A 12,166-nucleotide genomic window follows, 5' to 3' on the forward strand; every position below is an offset into this window, starting at 1 on the left:
GTAATAAAGGCCAGTTGCAATTCCCCTGGCCCAAGTACACTCCTTGCAGGCACTAACTTGCTAAAGGCAGAGGATGAGCCAGCCACCACCCAAACCGTGCCAGAACCGGGTCCCGCTGCAGATAATTTTAATTTTAAACTGGCAAAACCCAGCACGGCGCATGACTGAGGCTCCTGATGCAGGGAGCTGGCCCTGCAATGGAGCTGCACAAAGGAGCAGAGCAGCAGCCACATCCACACGGACAGCAGCTCGGGCCGCCAGGTCCGGCCGCCGGGAGGCTGCTAAAGGCTGCCAGCTTGTGGTGTCTGCGAGTTCCACACACAGACCCCGAACCCCCTGCCTGGGGCTGCTCACGGACCGCCACCGCCTTCTGCAGGGGCTCCCCTCTCGGCTTTTGATTCAGCAGTCAGCAGTGCCTGGGTATTGTTTTCCCTGACTCCTGATACTGTGTGCCTGTGGCAGGTTCAGAAATTCCACAGCACAGAGCCACAGTTCCCAAATTCTCTCAATTTACCAGCCCCATTTCCTCCACACAGGAGCTCACTGATGTTTATTTTTTTGATCACGTGGCCCTTAGAAGTAGTCCACAAGCCAGGCAGAACACTATCAACAGAACTCTAAAAAACAGGAAAAGCAACTACTATCTTTTCTACCCTTAGTTAGTCTCAAAGTCTGCCAAAAATAAAGTCCAGCAGCACGTAGGTTTTTCTTCAAATTTTATTTCCCAAATACTTATGATAAATTTTTAGGTGGTTAAACCCTCTAGATAATGTTATCACCATAGCAGGCAAACCAGATTGCATGTTCTCTCCCTCAGGAAAGGTTAAAGCTGCCACACAGAAAATCTGTTACAGGGCTTTTCTTCTGAGCAGTTTGGGAATCAGGTACTCCCAGCAATGCAGAAATCAAGGGACTGCAGCTGGTGCTGCACAGATCCCTGCATCACATGCTACAGCCCTCTGACTCACAGGTCACAGTCAAGCTGTGTCTCTGTGCTATCTCTCAGACCTACAAGACTGGCCAGCTTTAGGTCTCAGAGCTCTTTTCTCATCCCTTTGCATTCCTAGTTTTCTCTTTCTATATAGCAGTCATTTCCTCGTTCCATCTCTGTGTTTTCCTTGTGAAACACTGAAACAAAACAGTTCCAATTCTCTTCTGAATTTTACATGGTCAAAACAAAACATTATTCATGTGAACAACTTCAAAACTAATTATCTATTCTTTATTTTTACTGTGTTAGCAGCGCATTCCAATATAACAGTCCATTCTCAAAACAGAGAACAAGTTCTTCAGCTCTCAATATACATTTTGAAATGATCTGGAACTGAGAAACAATGAAATACACAACAGCAATGCCATACTCAATCAGGAACTTTTTTCAATGTGACTAAACCATTTCATGATTTATCTAACAAATCCTTTCATGATCCTCTTGTACTATAACCTTTCACAGACTACAAGACTGCATATCCTCCTTAACATAGGACACTTTTTAAAACTGACTTTGCTTTTTTATCATTCACAGAACCTTAAATCAAAGTGCATACCTTTGCTCGGAAGCAGCAGCCCCCAGGAAAGCTTTTAGGTGTTACAAACTTTTAAATAATAACTTAAAACTCATACCTTTAGCTTGGCTTTGTATTCACACACTAATCTCCTCCACAAGAACTCCCCAAAACTGCACTGAACAGCTGCTAGTTGTTTAACAAATACATAATGCACTTCACCTGTTACCGCAGTGATTTCCACCCCACCCTACCTCCCCTTAAGGGTGAAGTTTGCCCATTCAGGGATCATTTTGACAAAGGCCCAACATGTTGAATGCTATCAAAATAAAGATCAAGAAAACTGCCTCTGCTTTACAAAGTTTAGAGAGCAAAAGTATGTGTTAATAGCACAAGGAAAAGAGTTGGTTTAGCGAGAAGCGTGTGGTCAGCAGAAGCCTAGGTAGAGGTGAATTTCAGTACTCTAGAAAACAAGTCCTTGACTGTGCAGCTTTGTGTGAGTTCCTTTGGCACAGAAAAGCCAGCACAGAGAAAACACACACAGCATCTTAGAGGTGTGACAGCCCAGTCAGTACAGGATAAGGGCAAGGATGCTAACCAGGGGAAGAGATGCAAACAGCCTGAAAGTGGTAATTTATGTCTCATGAAACAGCAAAGGGAAAGTCCATAGAGTTAGGAGGCTGCTTGTCCTTGAGCAGTACAGACTGCAGTAATGGGAGGGCTGATGACAAGATGCACCTGGCAGCATGGAAAGCCTTGATCTGAGAGATGATCTGCATCCACAAGAGGAGATCACTCCTCTGGCCAGTGAGTCAGAACCATGTGCTGAATAGAAATAGATACAACTGGGATCCACTGGGTCATCAACAGGGATGATGAGGGATGAATGTGAATGGCTGAAAACAAGCCAAAGAATTGTGCTGACAAAGGCAAGTGATGGTGAGAAGCTGGGAGGATGAAGAAGGAGCATAAACAAGAGAGGAGGGAAAAAAAAACCCCCAAGTATGAAAAGAAGATAGAAGGGTGAGAAGGCCTGGAAATGACAAACACCTGCTGAGTCTGAAACCAAAACAGGAAATAAGGAAAGCCTCAGGAGAGCAGTCATGGCAAAACCACAAAGACGTTGAGGTCTCTGTGAGGTATTCAAGGGAGTGAAGCACACAGGAGGTGCCAGGTGCACAGCTGGTATTTAGATGGAGTTCCAGAAAGCAAGGTACGATAGCAGAGGCAGGAGGATGCATGACACATGGCAGGAGTTAAACACAGACACACACAGCAGCACGTCAGAGGAAAGGGAATGGCTGGTGCAGGGCTGTAGAATATGGATTGGGTTTAGTGACAGCAGATGAGCCTAATGAGAAAAAGGGAAGAGCAGCTGATGAGAAGCCAATGAACAATGAGAACAAGAAGGCTGCAAGAGGAAAGAGTTCAGGAAAGAGCAAGAGATGACCTAGTTAAAAAATATCACAATTAGCTTCGCAGCAGTTCCACCTGTCAGCTGCAGTGCCAGGGTAAGGACTGTGCAGACTGTGCCCAGGAGGGCTTGTGGAGTACTTGGGAGAGAGTTACTGCCTTCTAGGAAAGTGCTGCCCGCACTCAAGAAGTGACTGAGACCTTCCTCCCACATTTTAAACCCATGCAGCTTTTTGAATGACTTGCAGCTGGAGCAGCCTTGGTTTCCAAAGATATCATTCCTGCAGGAACATGTACATAGCCAGGGACAGCCCTGCACACACAGCTGTGGCAACATCTTGGAAAACAGGTGATACCAGGCTATACAAGGAATCTCTGAGGTTTGTTTTTAAGAACTGAACTCAAATTAGGCTCAGAAAATCCTAGTCCACAGAGAAAATACCATTGTTAGTTACTTGTCAGGTGAAAGAAAGGTAAGATGTCTTGTTTTTCAAAATGCGTATTATTATTCATGGTCTTGTAAGGAAGGTTGTATTTTGTCTTTCTCTAAGAAAACCAGAGGATGGACCTCTTAATTTACAGTACTGGACTATGAAAAATAGTACCTCCGAAGTATGAAAGCAGTATACAAAAATACAGAAAAACGTAAAAATCTTTAATAAAAATAGTAGTCTTCAGATTAACTTGATCTCTTGATGTGCTTTGCCATAATAACAAAAAATCAAACAGCAGAGTCCCTTAAAGCCCAAACGGAATTTGAGTTACAAAGTAACTTTAAATTCTTACCTATTTACAACACAAGGGCAGCAAGTGTTATTTTAAGGTGCAGGCACCGAAACAGGTTCTCATGTGATTAGAAGCTACCTTACAGCGTAAAGATCAGGTATTTATTGTAACTCTCTGGGCAGGTATTTTCACCATACCATAAAAGCAAGGTAATATTAAATAGGTAAAAGTAGCTCACATTTATACAAGACAAGAACTGTCATACATGTGAGCAGTTCACAGCCATCTCAGCTTACTTTAAGGACATGTTTCATGCCAAAGCCCTTTGCAATCACATTTCTGCACAGACGAAACCTTCTCTTGTAGCTGACCCATCAGAGCCTGCAAAACTGTATTAGAGAGCTCACTTTGCTAAAGCTGAGAACTGTGGGGCATTCCACAAGGATTAACTGCCCCAAGTGCTCAAAAAATAGCCCCCAAAGGAGACTGATAAATAATTGTGACATGTATATGTATGATGTCTACACTGAACCCTTCCTGGAGTGGTCATGTGAAAATTTTAAGAGGAAATTGACTAGATGAGGCATTTTCAATATTCAGGTTTGGGTTTTAAGAAGTACTGCATAAAGATCAATTACACAGCTCATGCACAGACACCCTCTCAGGTATTCAGTCTTCTGATGAAAAATAATCTTCATCTCTCACTTCTCTGTATTGCATTGAGGCCTCTCCCTCTGGTTCAAACCTGAGCATTTTTATATTCAGTCTCTCTGCCAGCTTCTGTGCTGCCAGCTTGGCTTGCATTTCCTATGTCAGAAAAAAAAATACACAGGTTAGAAAAAGTGTTCATTTGTCACTCTCATGAATAAACTAATATACTAGAATATAAACTTGACATCATAACATCAGTAATTCCAAAGTGGCCTTAATTAAAAGTTGTAGTAACTAGCAAAGAAATTTCAGGTTTCTCTTCACATTTATACATAACTATGCTATTAATATTTCACACTTTTTAGTAAGAGTTGAAATTCTTTAAGCGGCAGTCCCCAGCTGTGATACACTAATGTCAATTTTAACAGAACATATCTACAGTAGTGTCTAATTTAAACATTAGCCTGACACTACCTGGAGAGTCAAAATCCATTATAACAGGCCTTCTCATAGGCCTCCATTTCTGCAAGGGCCAAAACTCTTTAATGAAGAGGGGAGTGAAGGAAGTGCAATAAGGTCAGCATTTCAACACACAGAGATTGTGCTTAATGTAGGACTAATACTTTCAGAGGCCAATATACCATTGAAAGAATTGAAAGACAAAGTGCCTTTCCTCAAAGTCTGCCCATCTCATTTTCCTCTTCACCATCATGACAAGATCCCTTTATCTTTTCTTTCTTGGGAGTGATCCTGATTATATCATTTTCAGACCAAATTGTAAATTCATACCTCATAAGCTTCTTTTTGCTGTATCTGAATTGCTATGGATTCCTCTATGGATAACAGCTTGGCAGGGGAGTGGTGAAGTGGTGGCAGCCGAGCTGCTGTGATGTCATCCAAGTGTTTCTTATCTCTGAGTCGTCTCTCCTCTGGAGGAACTGGAGAGCCAAATCCCCCAGGTGATCGACTGGATGAGGAACCATGAGATGATCCACTCTGCTCTCCTGATAGTCTGGAAGACACAAAACACCTACATTGTCACCCAAACTTGTATCACAAGGCTGAACAACCCCAGTTTCAAAACTTATTTTTAACAAATAGGAGTTGAAAATGTATCTGAAGTGCTACGAAAACATAGACAAATAAAAAGTAAACAGCATTCAGAAAAAACAGAACTATTTCTCCACAAAGAGACAATATCACAAGTTACTCCTGACAGTGAATCAAACTGGTTTGTTGATTTATTAGCAAACTGAAGTAGCAATGCTTTGGGAGCCACACAAGGTACAAACTGTTAATGGTACCAGACCAGACAACATAAATTGTAATTTACCTAAAAGTGCAGAAAAAGCAAAAAAGTTCTACATGTTCTAGAACTGATCCAAAAGTTTTACCAATTGTTCAGTGGTTTCACACCTTAAGCTATGAAATTCTTTGAAGACTCATGACAATTGTTTGAAATGGGTAGAATTAAACCACTGCTCAGTACTGAGATTCTGTGGCATTTAAAGCTAAAGAACCAACATACGAATCTTCTGAGTCATGAGACTTTAAATCTCTTTAATCATCACTAGAAAATAAAGCCATCATGCCTGTTCTGTACCATTTCCAATTTTATGCACATCAGGTATCTCACAAAAGGTTCTTCTATGTCGTAATACTTACACATTTGTTTTAAATTTGGGTTTTTTTATGACTGGATTCTTGGCTCTGGCCTCTAGAACTTCAATATAATGTGGTGTCTTGGGATGCCGGCTTCCAAACACGTTGCCCTTATGTTCTGCCACATCCTGCTCTTTTTCCAGTATTTTTTCACTATTTTCCCCATCTGCGATTGTAACTCTTTGAAAGGCATCAACCAAGGCCTCTTTACTATTGTCCAAAGCAACTGTACTTTCTGTACCATCCTCAGTATCGCTCTGGGAGACTTGCTGTTCATTGTTCAGGTGATTGCTTGTGGCTGACTTGGAGACAACGTCACAAAAACTATTCTGATCCTTTGTAACAGTCTTTACTTTGTTATTTTTCCTCTGAGTCCTTTGATTTTCTGAAGCTTTGTTTGTGACATCTTCTTCAATGCATTCTGCCTCCTGCCTTTCAGCAGAAATGTCAGAAATGTCTTTAATATTAGAGTTTTCATGAAAGACTGAGGAATCTGAACTGTCCACTGTGTCCTCAGTTAGGACAACTTCCTGTTTGCTTGTATTAATTTCCTCCTGTTTTGCCTGAAACTCCAACCTGACAGCAGATAACAGCTCAGCTGTCCTGGCTACTTCTTCCTCTTGGAAAATGGCAAGCTTCAGCTTTTCAGCAAAATCAGAGATCTTCTTACCCTTATCTGGAAGCCTAGCAATGAACTTCCTAAAACAAACAAACAAACAAACATTATTATAAACAATCCTATTTCAACCTGAGATACAGAAGTTTTATTAGAATGGGTAGTGGGACAGGTTTCACATTGCAACATCAGCTTCTTATTTACATACGAAACTTCTGAAACGGCAAGATGCAAAGCACTTGCAGCACAGCACTAACCACGTGTTGTCAGTGAAACACAGGAGCCGTGTCATGGTTTGGGTGGGAAAGAACCTGAGAGATCATCTCGTTCCACCCCCTGACACGGGCAGGGGCACCTTCCCCCAGAGCAGATTGCTCAGAGCCCAACCCAACCCTGAACACTTCCAGGGATGGGACAGCCACAGCCGCTGCTCCAGTGCCTCACCACCCCCACAGAGAGTTATTCCTTCCTTCTGTATCTCGCCTACTCCCTTTCACTTTGAATCCCTTCCCTCCTTGTCCGTCACTACATACTCTTGCAAATAGTTCTGCCCCATCGTTCCTGCAAGCTCCCCTCAGGTTCCGGAAGGCCGCAATTAGGTTACCCCAAAGCCTTTTCCAGGCTGAACAATCCCAGTTCTCCCAGCCTTTCCTCCCTGGACAGGCGTCCATTCCTGCGCCCGCAGGCAGCAGGGCCACATGTACATGTGACATGTACAACCTGAGCGCTGCCCCGCATCCCCAGCCGCTGGAGCCCGGGGGTACCGCGCCCTCGCCGGCCCCGCAGGCTCTGAACGGGAGCGAGCGGTTCGTCCTCTGCCGCCCGCGCGGGGACGGGCGGGGACGGGCGAAGCCGGCGGAACGCCCGGCTCGCTCCTCGGCGCCCGCGCTCCGGCTGCCCTCACCGGTCGGCCAGCAGCCGCTCCTGCCGCCTCAGCATCTCGCGGAGCTCGGGCAGCGCCCGCCCGCGCAGCCCCGGAGCCGCCGCCATGGGCACCCGGCAGCGCCCCGCCGGCCGCCATCTTGCCGGAAGCGACGGCGCGGCGGCAGGGCCCGACTTGCCGGGATCGCGAAGGACGGCGCGGAGCCCGCACCGCGCCCCGCACGGCCCTGAGGGAGGCCGGGCCCCGCTCAGCCCCCGCTGGGGCCCCGCCTTCGTCGTCCGGGAATTGCAACAAGAGCGGGGAAAGCTGCGGTTTGTGCCCTGTACGGCACGTGTGACACGCAGAGCAGCGCAGAAAGGCTGTGGGTTTGAGTTTGAGAGCAATTCGACACCTTGCAATTTTTTGGGGTAGCACTTCAGCAGACTTCGACTTTTCCTCCTCCCCGGAGACCAGTCTGGTATTCTAAGTTTTTCGACATGTTTTGGCTGTGGAAGTTAGTAAGCGAAGCATGAAAACAATTTTTCTCATAATTCTGGGAATTTCTATAATTTTTGGTCAATGGATAACTTTCAAATCCAGGGGGTTCCTTGCCTATGTTATGCTATATTTACTATACTTTATTTTAAAATCTAAGTACTTTTTTCTGGTGAAATACGCATCTTTTCAATGGATATGCTCCAACCACATTTTTAAAGTGAATAATCGGCAAAATTTTACTGCAGGGTCACACGTGCCTGAGGCGGTGCGTGTTCGTGTCGGTGCGGGTCCTGCCGAGGCTCCAGGGGGGCCACAGCATCCCAGAAAGAATTCCAGAACCGCTCAGGATTCCTGCCTGTGGGCCAGCCCTGACTCCAGGGCTCCTGAAATGGCACACCTGCCCTCAGAGAGCCTCTCCGGGTAGCGGCAGTGGGCCATTAGCGAATGGCGATTCCCAGAGATTTAAAAGTCAATCCCAGTGGAGGTTTCTCGATCCGAGCAGAAGTGGAGGCACATTTCGCAGGGACTGTTAGAGCCGTTGTTCTGCGAGCGGGACAAAGGCAGGGCCAAGCCGGAGGGACTGGAGAAGGAAGCGTTCTGAAATGTCCGCCTGGCCCTTTGTTTGCGCAGCTGGACGGCCGAGGGAAAGGCTGAGGGCCGCGGGAAATGAGATTAATCAAGCAGGCAGCTACCTATGGAAAAAATACCACAGTCAGGGTGAGAAAACGCATCCAGTGACTACTTGAAGAGACCGTTTCACTACCTGGATCATGTGTGGGGGGTGTTTTGCCTAAGAGTTCAGGGAAATCACTGAGTTTTTCCTTACAGGACACAAGTTCTTTGAATTGGTACCTCTGTTACACAGGTTCAATTCATGCATCTGTGTCACATTTCTGCATCTTGCAAGAAGGAGCACTTGATCCTGCAGATAGGAGAGTGTGGGAACACTGGGCATAGAAACCGCTCCTGCCAACAGGGAAATGAGAATCTAGAAGGAACAATCTCATTAGACCACTGCTCTCACGAAATCTTCAGCTGCTTTACGACATGAACAGAAAAGCAATGCTAGTATTTACAGTGGGTTCATTTTTTGTACTAAACTGCATAAACAGAAAAAAAAAAAGTAGAGCAAAGAATGAAGATAATTAAATGTTAATAACATGGCTCCTGGGAATCCCAACTGATCATTCTGTACCTGACCAGGAATGCTGTTCACTAAGTCTGTATTTGTCCAAGTTCACTGGGAGGGAATATAGTTCATCTTTACAGTTCGGGAGTGTTAAATTTTAGAGTAACATTGTCTGTTTACAGGTAACCCACAGTTCCAGAATGATGAACAAATAGCTGAAATTTGGAAGGCGCTGGAAAAAACAGATTCTTGGTTATGAACAGGTGGGCAGTATCTAGATGCAATGCAACTGAGACAGCATCAATTTCGATACAAATTTAAAGAAGGAAATACAGATTTAGTAATTTAGTATTATTCCTACAAGAAAAGCTGTAGTCATTGTCTTCTGCTTTCTTCAACTTCATAAAATGTTACTTGTTTTCACTAGGAAAGGGATAAAATAAACAAGCTACAGATACAATGTAAATCACATCCAAAATAACAAGAAAAAATGGTATGAGTATTTGGAATTTAATGGAATAATTTTTACTTAAGAAAAAGACTCTTTTCTTATCAGCATGATGCACCTTTGTAATAATTCATTTTATTTTCCTTAAAAAAAAAAAATCTTTCTTTAACCTTATTTCTTAAAAAAAAAAATCCCTAAACATTTGAAAAGCCAATCTGTATGTATTTATACCTATCAACATACTGGGAAGCAACCATCAGATCATTGCATTGCCTACATATCACATGCCTTTACAGAATATTGTAACCTCACAGTTGTTCAGTTCTATATATTTTCTCTTTAAATCACCAAGTCCTTTTTCTTTTGACAGTATTCACATACCTTGGGTTGTAAATGGCTCCTGTGTCCTTTTCTTGTGTTCCTTCCATGCTGTGCTTGATGTAGGGCTGGAAGGGCCTTAATGCAAGTCTCTCATGCACTTTTTTTTTTCTTTTACACATGGAAATAGCCCCAGGGGCTGAACAAGAATGTAGTGAAATGTAAGTGGAATGAAACTCTCAGCATGTACATCTCCATTCTGTGGAGCAGGGATTTCCTGTGCAGAATTACAGACTTCGTGCACAGAGAAGTTCTCATGTGTCCACATGCAAAAGTTTTCAGATGTCAAGTTTTTAGAGCTCTCTGAAAAGCATCGGTATCCAGCTCCCAGAATCCCATGTTGTGGGTTCAGCACCAAGCACTGCCGATCTCAACAAGATTTTATCAGGGTTTGTTGGCAATCTGAGCTGAATACAGATTCAGCTCAGGGAAAAGGGAAGCATTATTTGACTTAAAAACTTGACCTTCTTTCTCTGAGCATTACAAACCTGTGACACTGTGATTGTCATGTTTGCACAACCTCTTCTTTAGCTGACACATAGATTGCTTTATTTTTATAGTCTTAGGAATAAATCTGTATTGTCATTAAGTGGATTTAAACTGTAAATAAAGATGGGCCACAGCCATTCCAGTCTCATCCTGCTCAAGACTGGAGAACATCATCCCAGATGGATTCAGATGTTATCTGGAGGATCTGAAGCTGTTGAGTTTTTTTTCCAAGAGCTGTGCTGCCCAGTTTTTGTTTATCCTGTGCAAGTCAGTAGTTTTTTATTTCATGAAAAAGTTCATCTACTTTTGTGACTTGGCTTTGAGAAAGTCTTCAGCCAGGGAGTGCCTTCCTGTTCTCAAGAGCCTGTCTGCCAAGGGAAACACCGACGAGAACATCGGGGCTCCGCAGGAGCCGCTTTCCATTCCCATGTGTTTGGAACAAACAAGGTTGTGAACAGCAAGAGTCTGCAACGTTTTAAGGTAGGTTTATTTCTAAAAGATTGTTGACACAACAGAACAACTTTAAATACGGTGTTTATTGCAATTTATCCTTTTCATGTCCTGCATACCGGATGTATTAAAAGCATACAATGTAATATATTATTTGTACAGCATATATGAAAAGTGTATCCCAAAATACTTTCCAGAGTATCTGGAATATATCACAAAAGAATACTTATCATGGTACAAATGTAGTCATACAATTGACTTATATTTAGTGTACTTTATGGGCCCTTTCTATATGGCTTTTATTGCTGTTTACAGAAATTTTACTAGTTTCTAATGTGATAGTACTAATTAACTCAGTCTCAAACTGAGAAAATTTATACAGAAGTGTTACAGTCTTTTCAGTCAGGTTTGTTATTATCTATGCTAATTTACATTACTGCTCATTTGACTGTAAAGCTCTACATTTTCATGTAACACAATGATGTAAAGACAGTTTCTCTCCTGTTCTTCACAGCAACCAAATTTAGACCAGTAGTCCAATCAAGTGATGGTCATCCAGCTCACCCCATGTCAAAATGCTTTTAAAATACAGCTTTGACTTCAGTCCTTATTTGGTTTAGAAAAAAATACCGTATTTCATCAAACAGTCAAGACAAAATTTACACAGAACACATTTACAGTAAAAACTTAAGGCCTTGCTGCATTCCTGGTAAAGTCTTGAGCAGATTATCACAATGTTGCAAGTCTCAGAGTTAAAACAACTTGCAGCATTTTCAGGAGATCCTCGGGAGTATATTAAAAGTAGAATGAACTTCCTTTAAGTCTGTGTCAAAACATTATTTGGATACTTACCCTGCCCTCTACTACCGTTCATGGAGCACCTCAGTCATCAGGCTCTGTTTTCTGAATTCTGGCCAAAATCAGAGGGGTAAAGGATTTTCACTTCTTTAAACTTGTCAGTTAACATTTTTTACAGCAACATGCATCTCCTTTTATCTAAAAATACCACCTCCATCCTTAAAGTTTGAAGGTAATTTTCACAAACTATGGTTCAGAATTCAAGTCCTGAATTATAGAGGGACTGTTTGGGCACAGAAATGCTGGAAGACATTCTGTAAGACCTAAAGTTGCATCCCTCATGGACATTAATATACCTGATAGGATTAATTTTAGTGTTTCTCTTCAAAAACAGACACTGTCCAAATATTTGCTGTATCAGCCACTAGATGGAGATAAGATTTCACAGGTACAAAGTTTATCCCTGAAATCAGTTAGTACTCATCTTCTTGTGTGTTCAATATGAGACCAACATTATTATTTTAAATACAACTTTCGTAAG

General features: G+C 42.9%; 1 protein-coding gene across 1 annotated transcript in view; it reads right to left on the minus strand.

Annotated features, from left to right (window-relative positions):
* Positions 1-1,200: 1,200 nt before the first annotated feature.
* The window catches only part of MYZAP (myocardial zonula adherens protein), a 51,692-nt gene continuing 40,726 nt past the window's right edge, over positions 1,201-12,166 (minus strand). Inside the window, exons 13-15 of the mRNA XM_040077837.1 lie at positions 5,961-6,656; positions 5,085-5,307; positions 1,201-4,451 (exon numbers count right to left, since the gene is read on the minus strand). Of these exons, the coding sequence (XP_039933771.1) occupies positions 4,314-4,451; positions 5,085-5,307; positions 5,961-6,656 (1,057 nt within the window). The 3' untranslated portion in view covers positions 1,201-4,313. The remainder of the gene's footprint in view (positions 4,452-5,084; positions 5,308-5,960; positions 6,657-12,166) is intronic.

The sequence above is a fragment of the Hirundo rustica genome, chromosome 13 (assembly GCF_015227805.2).
Source record: "Hirundo rustica isolate bHirRus1 chromosome 13, bHirRus1.pri.v3, whole genome shotgun sequence".
NCBI lineage: Eukaryota > Metazoa > Chordata > Aves > Passeriformes > Hirundinidae > Hirundo > Hirundo rustica.